Raw genomic sequence first — 22,049 nt, forward strand, 5'->3', positions numbered from 1 at the left:
TCCGAAGATAGTCGAAACTTATCGTTTTTAACTTAGTGTCGACCATTGTAACGCTCTTGAAACTTTTTATAGATACATGCACACGCATACACGTACGATTTTATGTAACACATTTTATAAATCTTGATACATGTAAAATACGGTAGCAGATCATCTGACATCATTGAAAAAAGAAAACATAAAATGGAAAAATTTAGCGATATGTACACGGACTTGGGAATATAGTGATGCCCAAGCTTTTACGGAAGCGATTGTTAATACGTATTTACAATATATATTTTCGATACTTAATAAAGCTTTCGCGCTTACAATGGAATCGAAATAAATAGTGTTTTCATTAACATTTTGTTACAATAATAAATACTCTCTTTCTCTCTTATTCGAATCTGGGTATAAACACGACGCGTCCGTCTTACCGGTACAACTACATATTACTGATTTTATTATATATATTTTTTTCCATTTATATCGCTAAAAAAAATGATGTTTGACATATACATTCGTAATGTTGCTGTTTAACGGTACAGTTAAGCCAAAGTTACAAGTAAATGAAAATAGTTAACGACGAATGGGTATAACTGGTAAACTTTTTGTGTTGAAATATTTTTTTGTGCAGATATAGTATACATTATTTTGTCAGTATAGAACATAACTTTGCATAACTTCTTTTTTTCTTTTTTCATGTAATTGAATCCGCACGGAAGATATCAACACATTCAATTATACGGATGCATGTTTTCGAGGGGAAAAAAAAAAAAGAGAGAAACTATTTCCAACAATTTTTTTTCCTTTTCTTCGATCGTAAACGAAACTGGGGGTAAACTATTGTAACAGTAGCAATAACGATTTTTGTCCTGTTTTTACGTGAGCTTGTAATTAACGTTAAAAGAAAACTGATAAAATGCGTTTAATAAGAAGAGAACTGTCGAATGATATTTCAATTCAGATTAACGTTAATCAACTTTACCTTACGAATCTATTGTAATGTTTACCCAGTTCCGTTTACGTATCTCTTTTATGAAACTGTTTTTATATTTTTCAATTTACCCTTCGATTTACAATTAACTTCGAATTTCGGATTAGATGGTTCAGTAATAACAATCGCGGAAAAAAAGATCGAATTATTGTCGATGAAAAAACAATTCTCATGGATTTTTCTCTTTTACAGGAGTCCGCTCGTGGAAGTTTGATGACGGGTGTGGTAGAATTTAAACAGAGCAATCAATTTTCCTCCGGTACAAATGCGTTCGTGTTTCTCGAGCGAAACAGAAACGAAAAGAAGTAAAGAAGTAAAAGAAAAGAAAAGAAAAGAAAAAAAAAGACGAAATACATAGAGAGAAGTGTATGCGGAGGAGGCGAAAATGAGGAGAGGGCATGAATGAACGAATGAATGGGAGAGAATGGGAAGGCGTCTTTTTTCGAACGCAAGTGGTAATTTGAAATAAAATGTTGAAGCATTGTCGCATATCTTAGGAATATTTTTTTTAATTTCTCCAACCATTCCTTACGACGAATCGATATTGTTCCCTCGCAGATAACATTGTTATCGAATACATGAAAGGTCTGAGAAATATGTTTATGGATGTCTTGTTTGTCTGCATGTTAATTAAATTGTTGGGATGTCAAAAAGTCACACTCGATGGTTTGCAAGTTGTTGTTACTTCACACATGACAGTACCGATGTTCTGAGAAATCCGTGGTCTTTTTCTTTGTACTGTAATACAAATTTTTCGAAGGATAACAGGGTTTCTGTAGGTTTGAAAAAAATTTGCCATATATTTAACACACTTTATAGAGATACAGATCACAAAGTTGTCTAATTATTGATAATTTGATGAACAATGGAATATTATATAGAAGGTGCACGACTAAAATGTTTAAACGCGATAGAAAGATCTTGTCCGTGTATCGTTTCATTCCTTCATTTATTTTTACCTGTACAAAAGTATTTCACTCGTTGTATTTATTGTAAGATTAACGTAAAGGAATTTCGTTAACTTTTGTTTCTCAAAGTGACGAAAGAATGCAACTTTTTTATTAGATCGTGTTTAAAATTTTCGTATATTAGAGCGTAATAATTTACTCAGATATGTGTAAGTGAAATAGTAAGATTTTGCATTTTTGGCACGCCAAGTTCTCTTTTGTAACATACTTTTCAAAGAAAATTAAAATAAACCGTCGCAATATGTTAGTGTACAATAAATAAATACATGTTTCCATGTCTGTTCTTTTTTTTCTCTCTCTAACAAAACGACCTTCTCTCTTTCTCTCCATCATTTGTAAAATTAACGATAATTAGTCCACTTTGTAATCCATATTTCCCCTTTTGAAAACCTTCAACACTTGGGAATGTAACACTTCACATGCACAAAGTAACAATGTTCCATCTCCAAAAGGTTCATATCACCCTTGAAAACTTCAGGTTTATCACAAAAAACGTAGGAAAAGAATATCTCTACTCCCCAACAACGTTCAATTCACTGCAAACAAAGAAATCCAAGGAAAATTGATATCTCTTAGATCTTGATTTGCTTAGTAACATCTTCCAACAGCAGAGAAAAATATGTTGTATCTAATATTCCTTATTGGTAATACTATTAATCGGCCTGTTGACAAAACTAATGATCTAAGAACCGTTCTTATTCGTTCAGATCCTCTGAGATTGCCTTCTTGGACTTATCTAGGAACGTGGTGGTCGAGTTTAAGCCTATTACGGTTGTGGTGGTCGTCTCGCTTACGGATGAGTCCCTTTTTCTGTACGGATTCGCTGGAGGGCAATACAATCTGTAAATCACACCATTAACACACCCAAAAAAAAAAGAAGACCAATTAACAATCATAAATCGTCTACTATTTAAACGTCCTAATTTTACACAATTAACAACACGTTTCATCGTACAATTTCGTTTCTTTTCCCCGCAGAATTTCTTCAAATCCTGAGCAACGTTTAATTCGAAATCAAGCAAATCCAACGAAAGAAATCATTCATTACAGAGTAAGGGAATAGAATACCTTATACTCTCTGTTCTCGAACGGGGAGACCAATTGTTATACCTTCTTTCTGTGTCCAGATCACGAGCTGTGGTCCATCGTACAATGTGATGTTTCACCGTGTTTTGTACTTCGGTGTTCAGGAAACAATAAAACAACGCAATGAACAGGCCCTGAAAAACGTAAAATAGAGTTGTACAGTGTTGCTCCAAGAAAATAGCGATCATTCGGAAAATGTAAAAATGTGCGACGATTGTAACGTGAGAGAGAAATTTTAGTCTCCATAAGTGTTGGACTAGTTTGTAAATTTTTAGCGGTACTCTAGCCTCGTATGTTCTCTCTGTACGTAGAAACCAGGGATATAACGTTCTTCTGGAAATATTTCACCTATAAAGGCGTCGAACTTTGACGCTAAAACGCCGATAAAATAGCGAAACGAACCAAAAGGTTCTATAAAAGAGACGTTATACAACTTCATCGTATGCCTACCAAATTACAACCTCTTCTACGTTCCTTTTGACGAATGTCTCGACGAAAGAGCGTATCAATATGTAGCTTCGAAGTTTGCTATTCGAGAAATAATAAAGTAACCCGACCAAAAGTAGGCACACGATGCGTTAGAAACGTTAGCTCGGTAATTTTATCGCGTGTTCTGTCAGGCATTCTTATATTTTTCATGGATAAAACTTTTGTGAAATTCCACATCGTCCAATATCGCTGAATGTACTTCCGATCCTTATTCCAACAACCTCGACCTGTTTGCAACCCTTTTGTAACTCGAAACATTTCACGTTGTTTCAGGGAAGATTCGTCGTACTAGAGCAAAAACTCGAAGAGAATCGTTTCCACGAGGGAGAAAAGGATAACGAAGAGTGACAGAATCAAATTCTCCGGATGTCCAAGGTTTTAATCGTCTAATCTTAACATACGAAATTCCTCGTCTTTCTTTTCAATTCGAAGAGCTTCACCGTGTTGCAAAAGTCTCTAAACAGTTCTTCGTATATACCAGTGTGTATCGTTTCTCTCTTTCAAACCACGGAGTTCTTTATTTAGAGAAGAAGAAAGTATTTGAATATACAGAAGATACGAGAGAAAAGGGGGATTATTCAGCGTTTGCTCGAAGGGAGAGACCGGGAGAGACAGGGTGTGTTCGTGCTTCGTCAAAGGAGAAAGTAACAGTTTCTCTCGAACTTCTTGCCTCTGACAAAGTAAGTTCGTTTTTGTAACGAGATACTTCTTCAACGTTGCATTACCTGCGAAGAAAGTAACACAGCACGAGTGTAGGAGAATGCATTAGCAACCTGACCCTCCGTGGGTCCCATCAGCACCAGCACGTAAGTCACCCCGAGGAGAGGTATCAGTACCAGCAACGCCTTGCTCGCCTTTCGATATTGCTGCGTCTCTGCGTTTGTAGAGGACCAAAGCTTCGTTATCAGCACCTACGATGGAAAAATCGTTACACTGTGGTCAGAGAAACACTTATTTTTTTTTCCTTTTCGATTCGAGAGTGAAACGAATTCGTGTTACCCTCGTGTGTTCAACCATCTCTATTTAGTTGTATTTGTAGGCTTGATTGTTTTATTTGTCTAATTTTCCCGTTTTGCATTTTCTTTTTACACGCTAGTCTCTTATGTGTTTACAGATAATCTCGTTGGAGGTGTCTTAATTATCGTGGACATCTTAAATTATTTCTACCGGCTATCGAAATTAAGGAAAAAGTTACTAATAGAAGTTTATCTGACGATGGAAAAAAGAAAGTCCCTTCGACGTCATATTTTACTGTTTAAAGTTCGTTAAAGTAGATGTTAATGTGCATACAGGTGTCGAGGAACTTTGAACGACCTTCAAGATGACAGAAAAAAGAAATTCGGATAAAGAAAGGAACCCAAAGTCAGTTTGATGGTCGTTCCAAGGTTGTCGACACCTTTTCGCAGATTAATATCTACTTTTACGACCTTAAAGTGACTTTGAACAGTAAAATAGCAATGTCGATGATCTTGGAACGATCTTCAAAATGACTTTGTCTTTCCTTTTTATCATCATCATCAGATGCATGTAAACTCCTCTTGGTCATTTTTCCCCACTTTCAGCAGCAGCTGAAATAATTCAGTACAAAGTAAATGTACATAATGCAGTACAAAAGGTTTCACGTTACCAAATTGTTCTTTTTCTGTTACACCTATAGTTTGTAGTCTTTTTGTTGTATCAAAAAATACGAGAAATAAATTATTTCTCGTCTTTGCCAGTTTATTTCTGTTTCGTTTGACGGCCTTGCGATTAGCAGTAGATCGTTTGTCATACGGGGAATGTTGTTTAAAAAAAAGTTGTGCAATATACTAACTACGTCCCATATCTACACACGTAATTGTACATTCTGTATATTTCTGTTCTCTGTACGGAAGAAAAGAACGCATTCAGTCACCTGCTCTGTTAACCAACTATCCTCTGTCGACCATTGTATTTCTTTCGCGAACACCTGTGTGTCGAATAAACCGTATTGTATTAAATTCTCGTTAAACTGAAAGTCTCTCTGAGTTGTTAATTTCATGTAACTTATCCATCAGCAGTTAGTATGCCCGAAACGATGAAATTGCTTTCACTTGCGGAAGTTTCTGTTAAAATGATTTTATTTCGAGCGAAGGAAATTTGAAGAATTTCCGACGGAAAGAAGTATCGAAGTTGTCTTTTTTATTTATGGACAATGATTTTATTCGGAGCGAGTTGTTTCGAAAAGGGAAATTCTAAGAGTTTAGGACAGATTTTTAGTTCTTTTTAAATTAATTAAAAGAAACGTAGAACTTCTTGATTTGTCCTTGATTTTGCAAGTAGTACAAATGATACAAAACAAGCTCCAGTTGATAATTAAAATCTGAGGCTTGAGAAGAAAGTATGCTAGATTTAAAAGCACGATGAATAAGTTGCTGGAAATAGCTTGTTCCATAAATATCTTAATAATCCTCAACTTTGTAATCTGTATTCTATGGTGCGTTTCTTTTTATCGTTATCTCAGTATTCGTTATAATCTTGAATAAAAAAAGAAATGGTTCAAGTAAAAATCCATTAAAAATGTTAAAGCAATCTTCATATCTCGGTATGAAAATAAAATAGCGCGAAACTAATTACGTATATTACAAGCTAAAGTGTCTTTCTCTCCTTAAGAATTTCTCTGCCAGAATTTTATTCAAGGAATAAATAACAGTTTACGACTAATTTAAATTAATAACGATAAATTAAACGAATAATCTCGTATAACAATATGAGATTACAGAAAATTATTATATACCATTTTTGCTTCTGGTAAATTATGCAACGTGGTTCACGTAAAGTTCATTTCGCGAAAACTTATAAGGAGAGAGAGATGCAATTTCGTTTGATATTTAAAAATTAAACGAAAATACGTATAAAATATAAGAAAAAAGAAACTGAATTTCCTCGTGGACTAAACAGAGAATCGATTCTATTGGTGCACTAATTACTCTTATCAGCTACTAATAATTTACCGACGATCTAAATTCATTAATTAGAATCGATCCTGCTACGCGATTAGTACTATTTCAACCGTTCGGGTATCAATAGGACTATTCGGTGCACCAAAATGGCGGTCGTGAAACACGCCTCGACAGATATACACGCTCAAAGTAATTTTCAATTATACATTATTATTTGTTACGTGCCATTTACTATTCTACGTTAGTTTCTAAGCATTACAAGATACACTTTGACATATTTTAACACGTACACCACATTTTCCAGACATTCGTACAGAAGAAATGTGAAACTGTTCATGAAAACGCTCATTGTTGATTTTTCAAGTTAGAATAATTTTCTTTTTTTAAAAGTACAATATTAGCAAAGTTCCGATTTCGTGACAACAGAAGTTACAATTGTTTTTCTTTCAAACAGTACAATATACGAAAAGGAGTAGCTTTCTTTCACCGTATCTTCGTCCTTTTCTTCCTAAATGAACGATATAATCATCCCGTATCAAGGAAAAATCTGATTTCAGAATTAGACGGCCTGTACAGGAGAAAATTCCTGTCTCAGTATGTCCGGAATAAATAGTCTCGTCCTGTGCAGCTTAATGAACTTTTCAAACCAGCTGCACAAATTTAATTTCCACTGGCTCCGTGACAACGTTAAATCAGCAAACTATACGCTCAAACGTTCATTGCGTTAGCCCTACACTCCCTCCTATTACCATTATTTGCCACCGAGAGCTGTTTCGTCGATAGAACGTCATGTATACTCACCCACATTATCATGAACAGGAAGATCACGTTTATACAGAGCACCAAAATGGCCGGGGCCTGGTAGAACCAGTCGTAAGGATGCGACACCATCCAGGGACAATGCCTGCCCAACGCGACTTCCTGTGAACATCGATGGTTAGATTTACTGCAGGGACTTGGGTCGACACTCTTCGTTAACTTTAAGAGTGAACGACGTATCTGTCTTTTTTTTTGCTTTCTTCAGAATGTGATCAATTCGTTTTAGATTAGCGCACAAACTCTTGTGAACGTTCTAAAGACGTCCAGCGGAGGCTTAAAGATGTTCAGAAGACGTCTGAACGATGTCTGGAGTTAGAAATCGAGACGTCCTTGAAATTTTGGCTTTGGAAACGTCTTGAAGACGTGATTTTTAGAATATAGAACGTCTTCAAGACGTTCAGCGAAGGCCTGAAGACGTCCAAAAGACGTCTGAGCGACGTCCAGTGTCACAGATCGAGATATTCTTGAAATGTTGGCTTTGGAAACATTTTAAAGACGTCATTTTTAGACTCGCACGTCTTCAAGGCGTTCAGATTAAAAATGAACGTAAAATAGACATCTCTAAGATGTCATGTGCTATCTGGGTTTCGACGTTATCTTATTAGCAATCAGAATAAATTTCTGTCAGCTAATTTGCCGACTTGGGTGCTGTTTTCAGCATCTCTTAAAGCGTCCATTGACGAGTCCTCCTTAACAATCAATTAGATCTGCTGGCCATACGGTACATATTTCAGGCATTATTATCTTTGCATGTTTGTTTATAATAGTGTGAAAGTATTGATATTGGTTTTTATTATAAAAACCAACTATATAGGTATTAACACTATATCGCCCTAATTTTGACAACGACTAATTATAAATACAATAAAAAATAGGTATTTAGGCAAGGCCTAAAATTGATTCTATATTGTATTCTACAATTTCTAAAATTCCTATCGTTGAATTTCTATAACTGTAATCTATCAGTGAAAATATAGAAAAATTCTGATGCTGCAAATATTAATCTTCTCTCCTCAAAGTCTGCTCACATTACTCAACAAGAATAGGCACCTCTGTCGAAAATATCGAAGCTATCCGCTCCATTCGCTATTTGTAATAATCTACCCTTCCAACGAATCCATCTCCAACGAAACTTCGACGTGAGGAAGTTAAAACGCAACCGCGGGTAAGCGCTTTCGTTCGTTCATTGTCAGCAATGCCCCCAAAAAATCCATCTAGAGAGAGAAGTTCCTCTCCTCTTTCCGTTGTCTATCGACTGTTTTCCCCGCGGCTTCTTTTGTTTTCACGTCACGTAGCTTGCCGGTGCGTTAACACGGATCGTGTCTCGAAACTCTTATCCGGTATTTCTCGATACCTACGCAACCTGTCCGCGGAAATTGAGGTATCTTCGATTTATTATTCTGTCGATTTCTCGTCCCAACTGTACTCATTTCGATTTTACGCAAGCGTGTTTGTCAGGCGATTCATTTACGAATCATTAGAAATATCACATTGTAAGGATTTTGGTTTCGCAGATTAAACGAGATTTTTGCGTATTAACCCTTTCGTTGCGACAAATTTTCGTAGGTAACGCATGTGACAGAGGGTGGATCCGTTCGGATAATAGCTGCAAAGTTTGTTGCTTCGGCTGTATCGTTTTAAAATTTGTCTTATGAAATTCAGATGGAAATGAGTGAAGAATGAAACAACTTTAGCGACAGAGCGTAACATTATTCTTTTCGTTATTTTTATAGTCCTCAAGGCAGTAGAATAAAACAATTCCAGAGAAATAAATCAGTTACTCTGGAGATATCGAGCTATGCTGTGCTCGAATTTTTTTATGGACGACTATAGTAACGAAAGGGTTAAGATGGAAAGAGACTCTGTCAAAAGACTCTAATAGCAGAATTTTCAAAGCGTCTTTAGGCGTCAACAGGAAGGGTTAACACGTTTCATCTTAGCCGCTGATTTCCAATTCATGAATTCAACGAATTTCTAACTCACTAATAAGGGACCATTCTGAAGTGATAATCAATAATCGATTCTATTCAAACTTTGGTATACAGTAGTTCTCGAAAAGATATTAGGGGATGAAAATCACTCTGAACAATTGGAGATAGTAGGTAAATATATTTATTCGAATATCTCGAAAATGATTAGAGATAGAGTAATAGTGAGAAATTTGAAAAATAAAAAATAATATATAATTTTCACCAAATATGTTTATTAAAACACATACATACGTATGGAATATTTCTTCGAGTACTACTGTATACCAAAGTTTCATCAATATCGGTTATTATCACTTCGGGATACAAGATTTCATATTACTCTATCGTTCATATTTGAAGCTTACGTTGATATTTCGCGACATTGATCAACGATGTTGTGCATTGACATGTGAGATATTCTCTTGTACCTGTTTCGGTTGGCTCATGATGCTTTGATCCAGTGACTTCGCGATAGCCCACATGGTGATAAAGAGAACCGGCATACCTGAAAGTAAATCGATACGGTTTACGGGGTGTGCATGAGGTGTTTGGCGTTGATTTTCTTATCCAGAAAGGTTAGTTTAACAGTTTATTCGAGTGTTTGGGATGTCGATAGTGGTGTAGCTTTCCCAATGATTTATGAAGTAGTGTTCAGATTATCATTCACACTATAATTCTTAATTTTTTAGTTACAGTTTAGTATGTTTGAAGGTTTTTCTTATAATTCTATATGTGCATATTAATATTAATGATATCGTATATATTTTTATTAATTTTTGCCTGTCAGATGGAAAATGGAATATTAACGATCAATTTGCAATATTGAGATTAAAGTGCAAATGTGACTGTTAATGCGATTATCAACGCATTCGCTTTGTTATTGAAAAATGAAAACACGCGGACAACGGTGTGTATATATTTTGTTTATAACTGATTAAATTTTCATTTAATTAACGTTGCCCTTTCCGGCAAATATTCCAATAAAAATCTCAATATGATTATTTGAAGAAAAATGTCATTTTAAAAGGATTTTTAGAGATTGTTCTCTGTTAAAGATAAGCATAACAGTAAGTATTATTCCGTCTCTAAAAAAGTTCTTCCTTTTTTCCGGGCTTTCATATATGCACATAATCAGCTTGCATGGAAGCTTCAGCGTTCAAATATTTTTTTGCCACGAAGCGATATTTCAAGCACAAAGCAGTCGATACTGATTTTGAGCGGTTCGAGTGGAAGCAGAAAGTTCTGATTATTAGAATTCTCCTCGCCGCGCTATGTATTTCGCAAAAAATCATGGCACAGATTGCGCGTGCATGAACGAAAATACTGTTACGGTCAGTTCGGTTTCGCGAAAAATTCCAGATATTTCAACGGATTTTTTTCTGCGCTATTTCAGTTCCTAACAATTTCATGTCGATCATTCGTCAATTTCACGTGAAATCTTCACTCTTTGCTTAGAAAAATTCATTTACAGAAACTCGTTTAGTTTTTCTGCTTAAAAGATAGTTGATAATTGAAAAGTACCAATTATAAATGGTATAAATATAAAAAAACGTTGTAAATGCACGAGCTGTAACAATAGAATTATAAATTTGATTATTATTACATTTAACAATATTAATTCGTATACGATTATGTCTAATGATAAGGCAACGAGAATATCGATTATGTCAATATTTTTATAATTTGATTTAGTAAGATTCGTAAAGTCATCCTTTATATTGGTATCTTTGTAATATATTTTATCTTTGAAAAATATCGTTTCGATAAATTTGTTAAATGTAAGTTTAATATCAACTTGTCTCGAAATTAACACAGAAATATTACTTATTCAACAAAATAGAAGTACAATTTTTCTATCGTTTGTCTGAAATTATTGTAATTTCAACAACTTACTGTCCATTAATTTTTAGCAAACGACGCCTTTAATTTTGACTATATTCTATACTAATTAAGGATTCAGGACAAGTTAACAGGTCAATTGCAATATTTCTAATTGAAACGAGATCGTTTGAAATACTCCAACAAAAATTCGAACGTGTAAAAATGATACAATGCTTTACACACTGTTTTCATAAGTGAGAATAAAAATGGTAATATAAAGTTTTACCCCAGCCTATAATGAGGCACAGCCTCAGCTTGATGTTATCACCCGTGAAAGTCTTCACGACCAGTAGGAACAGATACAAGCCTGAAACAAGTGCACATTATACATATTCGATTTAATGAACGCAAAGGAAAAAGTAATTAAAAAGAGTTTCTTCCTATATGCAAATACACAGGGTGGAATTGTAAAGATTAAATTTTATTTAAATAATTTTTCAAATAACAGCTTACATTCATTTTTTTCAATAAAATTGTAGTACTCTAAGAAAAATGTGTTTCTCCATAATTTTTCAAATTTACCTCGAGATTATTGTGCATTTTTCAAATGAAATACTGTATTTTTACTGGCAAAATAATAGATCATCAAACGCTTTCATTGTATTTCAATCGGTAGTTCGCGATTTTGAATTCTGTCTCCATTTGAGTCTAACTTCAAATTTTTGCGAATTAATAGAAAAAAATCAGAAAATCGAATTGTATTACCTTCTATGAACATCCAGAAGTAATTGGTCAGCTGGAAATAATTCAGGAGTGACAGAAAGGCGACGCAGGTCGGGACATCCGGTTGCATGGAGACCTGAAAATAATTATCCCTTCGAAACTCCATACGAACCGAGGAAAACGATGATCTATGATTATTTAAGAACGAAGAAAGTCGAGAAGAAAATCGTATTTCTACACGGTGTGTATTATTTTTATTTATAAACAGACGTGCAGTAGATAGTGTGTCGAGTTGAACAAGTTGAGAGAGTTGAACGACGTCGAGGAGATCGTTAGAATTTCTTCGAGGAAAATTAATAACAGGAGGTGTTAAGAACATCTCAAACGTGTCTGCGTGTATCAATAAGGAAATACTACGCAACAAATCATTTTGAAGTGAGTAAAGAAAATTTTCTATTGCAATGAATTGGTAATGGATTATTACTAATTTTAATACGAGCAATTTGATCACTAATAATGCATACGAAAACTATTTGTAAACTTAGAGAAACAGTCTTTTCTCGTTTAAATTTTAAAGTTCTTGTTTATCTTTTCAAAAAAGTTCAGAATAGGCAGCTTTCGTGATTTTTCCTTTAAGAAACCGTGAAATACGTTAACCTACAATTCTCAACTGATAAAAATAATAATTGCAAGAAAGTTTAATATTATAATCGATAAATCTACGTTCTCACGATGTTTATTCAAGCTTCTACTAAAACCTTGACATTATTTTGCAATAAATTATTTCCCTCGACAAGTAGCTTGCGTTAAAATAAACTTTCCTCGAGTATAAAGTGATCAAGGCTAAAAGTATCATTTTGGAATAAAATTTGACCAGTTCTCTTGTCACACGTGTACCTTAACCCTTTCGCTGCGGTAGATTTTACTACTAAAATCTTTTGTTTCGCCGTTTTAAAATTTTTAGGAAAAAAATTCCAAATTTAAATTTAAAAATGCATCTTTTCAAAAGTTAAGGTGGAAGACAAGAATCGAGGTGTGAATTAAGATGAAAGTGCGCCGAAAAGCGCAACAGCACAGTACGAGAAAATTTCCAAAGCGCCTATAAGCTTGAAAAACATAGAGCGAGAACATTTTCAATGCGCCTACAGGCGCAAACAGCAGTAAAAGGGTTAAGGGTTGCACAGGAAATAAGGTAGAAGAATAAAGGGGCGAATAGAGCAATTAAAAGTGGCTAGTCGACTGAATTTCACGCGAGGCCAATTTCAGTGCAACGATACCGCCGCGCCGGCGGCCTTTTAATTATCGAAAAACCAAATGTGCATCGACCACCGTAATTAATTTTCCTTTCCACTGGCTCGTTAGCGTGGATGCTAGAAATTTCGTGGCCAATGCCGAGCCACGTTTCCGGTCGCGTTGAAAAGTTTCCTCGAGGAGGAAGGGAAGTTTTCCGATACGTTCAGTAATACAATTAGCCCTTCCCGTTGATATATCTTTTTTTAGAATTCTTTGGTCTTGAAGATGTTCCCTTCAATTTTCCAATTTGAAGGTTTCAATCGGGTAATTTTCTTTTTGGAGTATTTACGAGGAATGTTTACTCTCAAATTTGACAATTTTTAGATATTACACCACAAACATTGATCGTCAATTCTGAACTAGTTACTTGTTAAAAAATTTTCATACGTTAATTTCAAAAACGGTCGAATTACCTCAAACGGCAGAAATATTATCAAATAAACTTCAAATGTATTTTCCGTTTAAACTATTTCCTGCGACTGGCACAAAAATCAATTTGCTTTTTCTCCGTGTTTTTTTTTTTCTTCTCCCTCCAAGGGAATATTCTAATTTCATATTCCAGCAACAAGTGGCGGCGTGTAGTTCTCGTCATTTTATAGGTCAAACGCCTTCGACCCGAAAGCAGCCATAAACTCGATTACTTGCGCCCCCTTGATTTTTTTTTTCCATTCCCTCGCAGGAGGAAAGTGACTCCACGCCAAGAGGAAAATAGAATCTGCGTCGTGTTTTTGAGGGAACAATTTATTAGTCGGGCACGCAACGTGGAAAAGGGGAAGTTGGAGAAAATTTCGGGGATATTATGTTTGCTATGAAAATACCTGCATCACGTTATTCAGAATCCACATCGAATCTGCGAGTATGTAAGTGAACATCAGGTTCGTGTGTATGTTGTTTCTAATACATCTCAGTTCCCTGAAACAAAAATTAATATCTCACTGTTAACATTAGCTAGGTATAATATTATTTAGGAATAAAATTGACACCTACAATTTATCTAGATACATTATCATTTGTGAAATAATATTTAGATGTTGTAAATAGTAACTTTTAGGATCCAATGTGACGATTTATAATTTATTTGAAATTTAACATTGTCCGTATTGTTGAATTAGACGTACGACATAAGGCGGGTTCCTGTGAATTGATATTTTTTTTTAATAATTGCCTTTCCTTTGGCCGCAAAAATGTAAGGAAAATATTGAAAATATAATGTATAGTTTATTTAAGAATTTTTTTAAGATATGATTAAACGACATTTCAAGATATATTTGATGTCTATACGAGCTGAATTTGTGGAAGATAGAATTCAAGGGAAACAGACTGTATGTATTCAGACATTACCTAAATAACCACGTATAATGGGAACATCTATCACAGTACAGCGACACGTGGTACTCGTAACATTAACGAAGTTGTTTTGACACGTAACTTTATGAATGATACTTTGGACCAAGCGTCAGAACTTCTGTTTGTAAAAATATTAACAATACATGTTAAAAATATTGACAATAAATATTAGAAATATTGACAATAAATATTAGAAATATTCACAATAAATATTAACAATACTGACAATAAATACTAAAAATATTTTTCGATATTGATATTATTGTTCGATCGCATCAGATGAAAAGTTGCACTGTGTTTATGGCTTCTCGCATGGATAACTCTGAAAATGAGCAAACATTTAACCCCACGAAAAGCTTTTTTTTCAGTTCGTATATCACATATATCGTTTGAACAGTCTGGAGAAGGTATGCTCGAAATAACAATTTTTTCCCTCACAGATGACATTTACATTCTCCAATTCTTATTTTCGTTTCGTTTCGTTTAACTCGAACGTTTCCAGTATGAGGTTGACGCAAAGGACGAAAGATACGTGATTTACTCTGTAAGCGTACTGTTATAGGCTTTATTTCCATGTAATAAACGAGAATGGGACGGATTTACATGTACAGGGGCCAATTGGGGATGCAAAAATTGGTGTTTAAAAATTCCATTTCAGTTTTTCCTACAATATGGAATAACGTATGTTAGAAATTGTACAAATATTTTCGTTAAAACTTTCGTTCGTATGAAGATGAGCCACGAGAATAACAAATCCTGCACGTATAATTTAGTCGTTATAAATATTAAAACACCTGCACAGTATCTCTATTAACTTTTTCTATTAGTTATACTAGAACTCGTTCAATGTAATTTGAAGCAAACAGAAAAAGGAAGGAAAAGGAATCAAAATTTCCTTACGATAAAATCACCGGGAAAAGTAAATCTCTATCACTTCGAATTCTCAATTTCCTATTTACATATAACGGCTCTGTAAACAGCAATTATTTCCCTATTTCCTACTGGCGGAGGATATCTTATTTATCTGTTCCACTGCGAGCGAACAATTTTCCCGCATTTTCCTTTTGCAAATTTAACAGTTGCTTTCTTGAGGACAGCACATACACACTCACTCTCACACTCACTTACTCGCTTATTCACTCACTCTCACACTCACTTACTCGCTCATTCACTCACTCTCACACTTACCTGCTGATTCACTCGCTCATTCACTCGCTTGCTCACTCACTCACTCACTCACTCGCTTGCTCACTTACACTCATTTACTCACACATTGATTCACATATTCACTCTCTCTCTCTCTCTCTCTCAGTCACTTACACACTCACTCATTCATTCTCTCACCCTCTCTTTCTCTCTCTCTCTCTCAGTCACTTACATACTCACTCACTCATTCAGTCACTTACACACTCACTCATTCATTCTCTCACCCTCTCTTTCTCTCTCTCTCTCTCTCAGTCACTTACATACTCACTCACTCATTCTCTCACCCTCTCTTTCTCTCTCTCTCTCTCTCTCTCTCTCTCTCTCTCTCCTCACCCTCTCTTTATCTCTCCCTCTCTCTTTATCTCTCCCTCTCTCTCTCTCTCTCAGTCACTTACACACTCACTCACTCATTCTCTCACCCTCTCACTCACTCTCTCTCTCTCTCACTCACTCTCTCTCTCTCTCTCTCAGTCACTCACTCACTTACTCACTCTCTCTCTCTCTTTCTCTCTCAGTCACTCACTCACTCACCCTCTTTTTTTTCCTATCTGCACTCACTCATTCTCTCACCTTCTTTTTCTTTCTCTCTCTCTCTCTCTCTTTCTCAGTTAGTCACCCCATTCATTCACTCACACTCTCACGCACACACAAAATCTCTCCCTCTCTCTTTATCTCTCCCTCTCTCTCTCTCTCTCAGTCACTTACACACTCACTCACTCATTCTCTCACCCTCTCACTCACTCTCTCTCTCTCTCACTCACTCTCTCTCTCTCTCTCTCAGTCACTCACTCACTTACTCACTCTCTCTCTCTCTCTCTCTCTCTTTCTCTCTCAGTCACTCACTCACTCACCCTCTTTTTTTTCCTATCTGCACTCACTCATTCTCTCACCCTCTTTTTCTTTCTCTTTCTCTCTCTCTCTTTCTCAGTTAGTCACCCCATTCATTCACTCACACTCTCACGCACACACAAAAGGCTCTTCTGGCTGGGTAAAATGAACATTTGCCAAACGTACAATTTATTTTCATGAAAGTCAAGCGGCGACGTAATTTCGAAATCAGATAGACACAGCAATTGCATTGTTTCACGAAAAACGTCACCGTTGTACGACACGAGGATGAGAATATAGGTGATCCCCTGTTGGATTCCGGCGTACATCAGAACAACAACGAGTTTTAAGCAGTTCGAGCATAGTTTTGTTGCTCGTGCGCGCGAGACAAATGTCGCGCGGCGATGCGCGGAGTCGACGAGCAATTTCAGTAGTACAAAGCTGAATTAGTCAGACGTCGGCAGAAGAGGTATCGCGGGGCCGATTATTTAAACCTGACTCCAGCGGAAAATACGTTTCCCCGTTATTGCCACTTTCTACATTCAACCGAATAAGATCGACGAGTGATCTAAACTTAACGTCAAAATTAAAAAATTGCAATTTTAACGAACGAAGCAATTGTAATTAGAATCGAATTGTAATTGTAATTAGAGAATATTCAAGTAAAGTTCGTATCATTTGTTTTAGGGCTGTTGATTGTAGGACTTGCAATCTTTTGTAGTTGAGAATATGGTAAATTATAATTTCTGTAACAACAAACTCCAACATTTTCGCTGTCGAATTATTTCAAATATCGAAAAGTGTCAACTCTGCGATCTCACTTATGTTTTAACTAAAAATACTTTACACATATTTCTAACTTTAACACTTACCAATGAACCACAAATAATCGTTAACGCCAGAGGCTTTTATCCTGCAATATCAAAACTACGTTAAACAGAATCCACAAATTCATAATTTATCGCGAAATTTCCGAAGTCAGTAGTGTACTTTCGTACACGGAATATTCCATGACACATGGATGATACTTTAACGTGGAATTATATATCCGCCTGCTAATTCCCGGAAAAATATTGGAAAATTTTCGAAGCGTGAAGGCAGACAGTATTACAAAATTTGTGAACCCATCGAAAAATGAATATTTCTGCTCGATCTCACTCGAATTAATTTGTTATATTAAATAAAACCTGTTCGCTTTTCAATTGTTGAAAAATAATCTCGCAATCAACTTTTTTTTCGTAACGTTTCGTCGAGGCAATCGATTTGCATGATTTCAAATACATTGCTGTCTGTTTTGTAGTAATCCATTATCCTTCCATTATCTCACCAGTGGTTTCCATACGAAGGCAAAAGGAGTGATTTATTGTTAACGGTTGAAACTGAAATGTAATTTCCATCTCTTTGCTACGCGAAATTTTCTCTTCCATGATAACGTGACGTTTCTGTTTCGTTCTTTTTTCTTCCTGTTGTTTAATCGAATCAGATTCGATGTGCAGCTTTGATTAATTTCGTTGTATTTTGTGCAATCTGCGAGTACAACGTGGTTGCACCATTCTTTATTTTTATTTTACAAAATAGAATACAGTGTTACTTTTACAAATAAATCCTCCTAAACTTCGAAAAATATTTTGGATTTTATTGATAAATTTGTTTTTGTAGAACACTTTCAATAGTGTTTTCTATTTCGCTTGAAATTCGTCGATAAAGTTAGTTAATTCGTGTTATTTATATAGAAGACAAATTATTTTTTAACCTTTTTCAGAATAAACTTTAATAGACTTTGAGAGAATAATTGCACGAAAATTAACATAGAAATATTGCAATACTTAATCATTGGCAACATACACGAAAATTCTGTTAATTTATATTTTTTATGATTGTATCGTCATATTTCTCGCATTTTTAACGGATAATTTTCTTAATATTCAACTGGCATTTCTCAAGCTTTCCAATATAGGATCGTAATTTAAAATTGCGTCTCAAATTCATTGCAATTTTCAGCTCTTAATTAAACATTCTCAAACAGAAGCCAACATTTCTGCACTTTCTGCTTAATTAGTATTTGAATATCAAATACGATTCCTTCATTGTATTATTTCTTCATTTTTAATTTCCAATTATACCTTCGCATTTCGTGATCCTTCTCGATTCTCAAATTCCAATTGAACTTCCTCGTTTCTCTTAATTCCGAATCTTCACTTAAAATTTCCAAATTTTCAGTTAACAAATTTCTATTCTGATATCTTCTTTTTTAAAACAAACCTCATGATTCTTCGTTATCTTCTTTATTTACGAACCGGAACGCCTGTACGACGCAATAACGCGACTTCTTTTCCATTCAATAGAGGAGGGACTGTGCCAAACAGAGGTAAAAAAGAACTTCAATCCTTATTTATCTCCGCTTCCAGGCGAAAAAGATCCTATAACAAGCTGTTAAACGTACCGAACAAACGTCCTGAATAATCATCGGACCACAATAGCCGAGCCTGATGAAAGGATAATCACAACGAAGTTTCTTTTGTGCCGCTGTTCGCAAATAAAAAGGTAATTTTCCCTGAGCTACTCGAGGCTTGCTCCTCTCCTTTGTTATTTGTCAAAAGTGAATTCGCCCTTTGTGATGAATAAAACATTTTTGATTAACAGAAACGTACGTGTCATGCGGCAAATATACCTTTTGAATTAAAGATAAGCGAAGAAGATTGTTAGGTTAGATGCTTGGTTACATAGTGGAGTGAAATTCTATAATGTAATTAGTAAGAAGATCATGAAAATATTGGAAGTGATGTGTAATTTAGTTAAATAGGATATTTTTAAACGATCTTTTAATTTACCACTTTGCAGAAAGTTAATATAATACTTTTGGGGACATTTTTTCTTAAGTACCATTTCTTGTTCTAATATTATCTATTTTTCATTATTTTCATGAAAAAAAAAAAAAGGAATATTGTATTCATTATCTCAATGTATTGGAAATTTTCGTATTTTAATTTAGATATTTTTGAAATTTCTTGCAAAGTAAGGAAATTATACTTTTCGATAAGCTCGTTCATTTTAATAACCTGAATTTATATTTACGTGAAATGGTAATTCCGTACGATCGAGTTTAAGAAATGGTACTCCAAGGGGTGTTATACCAGTAGCGCGAACGAATGTCAACTCTTTTTAGCTGGTAACGCGATTAACGTGTACAGTTACTGGTAACTTTAAAGGGTAAATGGTGCAATTTCGAACTCGGCGAGATTACAAAAAGACAGAGAATGAAATGACTCCGGCGAGGATGGGGTCATTTGCGATAAAGTTAACAGAAGTTCAGGTAATTCATTCGAGTGGCTTAAACTTGGTATAATCTAACTGTAACTTTATCGTTTTATTATCTTCATTTATTTCGAGTATGCATTACACTTCTTCCTTTTTTTCTTTTGTATCTTTCGTTCGTTTTGAGAAATTGAACGAAAAGAGACGTATCACAAATTTTTCATCGTGTAAATTAATCGAAAAAGATTAGAGATAGGAGGAACAGTGTAAATTGACGAATTTTCTATTTTTCAAGGATAAATTTGGAAACTAGAAAATAATAAATAATTTTCACCAAATATATGTTTATTAACCTCATCTTTGAGAGCGATTTTTACACCTTCCATCATTTTCCATCATATTTCTGAATTTCTGTCGTAATACCAAAGTTCCATCAATATTAAAATACGAAATACACGTGGTGAAGAGTATAAACGCATCGCGGCACGAATTTCTTTGACGACCCAATATTAACATCGCGAAATTAATGTTCGAGATGGTCGTAAAGTTAATACCAGAGTTTCGTCTCTTTTTCAGCAACGACCTGTACGATCCATGTTCGCAACATACCTCACACGAACCGGATTTTGGCGTCAATAATTTACATCCGTTGGAGCCTCGGAAGCGTGTGTATTTCGAATCTCGAACGCGCTTAATAAAATATGCGGAGGTTCGTGCAGCGAAGCAACACGGTCGGTTCCTGGCTTAGCCCGCACTTCCGGAATTCCTGCCCTCTTTGCCTGTTAATCTTTCATCTGACAGCTGAGGGCAGAGCCAGTTAAACACGACCGTAATGTTGGCTAATAATTTGCATATCGGTGCACCGTGGATGGCCTTTTATCTGTTGCTATTCCGTGGAATCCGTGTTAAATTAGTATACGCAGGATTTCTTTTTATCGAAGATGGGGTACTTTGATAGAAACCATTTTGATTGTTTACGTTGGACATTGTGATTTTTCCTCGATTGATAATGGTTTGAAATATCGATTAAGACGAATATTTTGTGTAGGTATATTTTATATTTACGTCGATGAATTTATTAATTATTTATTATTGCATTTGTGGGAAGAATTTTAGTAGGAATTCTGGAGTGAATTTTTATTTCATGGAAATATTATAATTAGTATGAGTAGTTTTAATCGTTTGGATTTCCACTGTTTAATGGAAACTTCCTTTTTTATTTCATTTCTATCTTATTGGAATTTTTGATTTTTTAAAAAGTAGGTTAGCGAAATTACGAAAAGTGGAAGATTCTGAAGAAGTAACCAAGGGTTTCCTGCGGATTTTGTAATTTTTCATTTCCTAGAGTGGAGTGCAATTACGAAATGTGGAAGATTCTGAATAAATAACCAAGGTTTTCCTACGGATTTGAAGCTCGTGCAATTGCGTTTTCCGGATTCCGCCTTTCGACCATCGTATTAGCTTAAATTGTCCCCCAATAAGGCTTAGTTTCTAGCTGATCCATTTACCGATATGGGAATGTGTGCTGTTTTCGAAAGATAAATGAGTGTCCATTTAAGAAAAAGTGAATCGAGGGTGATCGTGTGATAGGAAGCTTGGAAAAGAAATTCACTGGATATTGTATAGAAAATAAAATTGGGGGAGTCATAAGTGATATATCGTTAGTTGCATCCCTTGTTTCCTTTTTCCTTTCTTATTTCCTCTTTTATGGGAGATTTGATTGAGCAACAACAGTTAATTTTATCCACGAGATGAAAAGAATGCATTACGAAAGCTGCGTTACTCGGTTGCACTCGCAAGCCTCCATTTCCGGCGTCATGGAACCGTGGGCGCCTTTGAAACAACACGGTTAATAAATGATCGGAATCGCTCTGGGCCTTGTGGGAACGTGGTTTCCTTGCTCGTTAGTGTGCAACGGAAAAGATGTGATCGCGTTTCTCTGACCGAGCTGTTCGACTCGCTCACGTGCACAGTGTTTTTTCGCTAACAAATGTTCTCCGTCGGTTTCGCCATGAATCTCAGGTATTTTCCATTCCGTCCGCGATTTGTTCGGATTGACGCGAGGAATAAAAGAATATACTTAACAATGGTAGAAAGTGCGGTTTCGTGGAAAATGTTTGTAAGGATCGAAGAGTTAGGTACTACAAAAATGAGAGAAATTGGTATTTTATTTATTAAATACCTTCAGCTTATTTGGCCTTTTCGAATTTCTACGTCGATAATTGGTATCGTTTTTTTATATATAAAATGTAACTTTAGATCGAAGAATTTTTAGTTTGAATTTTTAGGAAAGCAAGTGCAAGACACTCTGACGTTGTTAATTTTAAAAATTAACGCTAATTAGCAC

General features: G+C 35.2%; 2 protein-coding genes across 2 annotated transcripts in view; one reads left to right on the forward strand and one right to left on the reverse strand.

The window, feature by feature from the left end:
* The window catches only part of LOC108573725 (protein RER1), a 5,735-nt gene extending 3,649 nt beyond the window's left edge, over positions 1–2,086 (forward strand). The window contains exon 7 of the mRNA XM_017936198.1: positions 1,169–2,086. Coding sequence (XP_017791687.1) covers positions 1,169–1,190 — 22 coding nt within the window. The 3' untranslated portion in view covers positions 1,191–2,086. The remainder of the gene's footprint in view (positions 1–1,168) is intronic.
* A 452-nt stretch (positions 2,087–2,538) lies between these two features.
* Positions 2,539–22,049, reverse strand: part of LOC108573724 (diuretic hormone receptor-like) — a 114,497-nt gene continuing 94,986 nt past the window's right edge. The window contains exons 3-10 of the mRNA XM_017936197.1: positions 13,885–13,978; positions 11,816–11,909; positions 11,337–11,417; positions 9,658–9,734; positions 7,242–7,361; positions 4,245–4,430; positions 3,055–3,164; positions 2,539–2,784 (exon numbers count right to left, since the gene is read on the reverse strand). Coding sequence (XP_017791686.1) covers positions 2,640–2,784; positions 3,055–3,164; positions 4,245–4,430; positions 7,242–7,361; positions 9,658–9,734; positions 11,337–11,417; positions 11,816–11,909; positions 13,885–13,978 — 907 coding nt within the window. The 3' untranslated portion in view covers positions 2,539–2,639. The remainder of the gene's footprint in view (positions 2,785–3,054; positions 3,165–4,244; positions 4,431–7,241; positions 7,362–9,657; positions 9,735–11,336; positions 11,418–11,815; positions 11,910–13,884; positions 13,979–22,049) is intronic.

This window comes from Habropoda laboriosa, unplaced genomic scaffold, assembly GCF_001263275.1.
Source record: "Habropoda laboriosa isolate 0110345459 unplaced genomic scaffold, ASM126327v1 scaffold126, whole genome shotgun sequence".
Lineage (NCBI taxonomy): Eukaryota > Metazoa > Arthropoda > Insecta > Hymenoptera > Apidae > Habropoda > Habropoda laboriosa.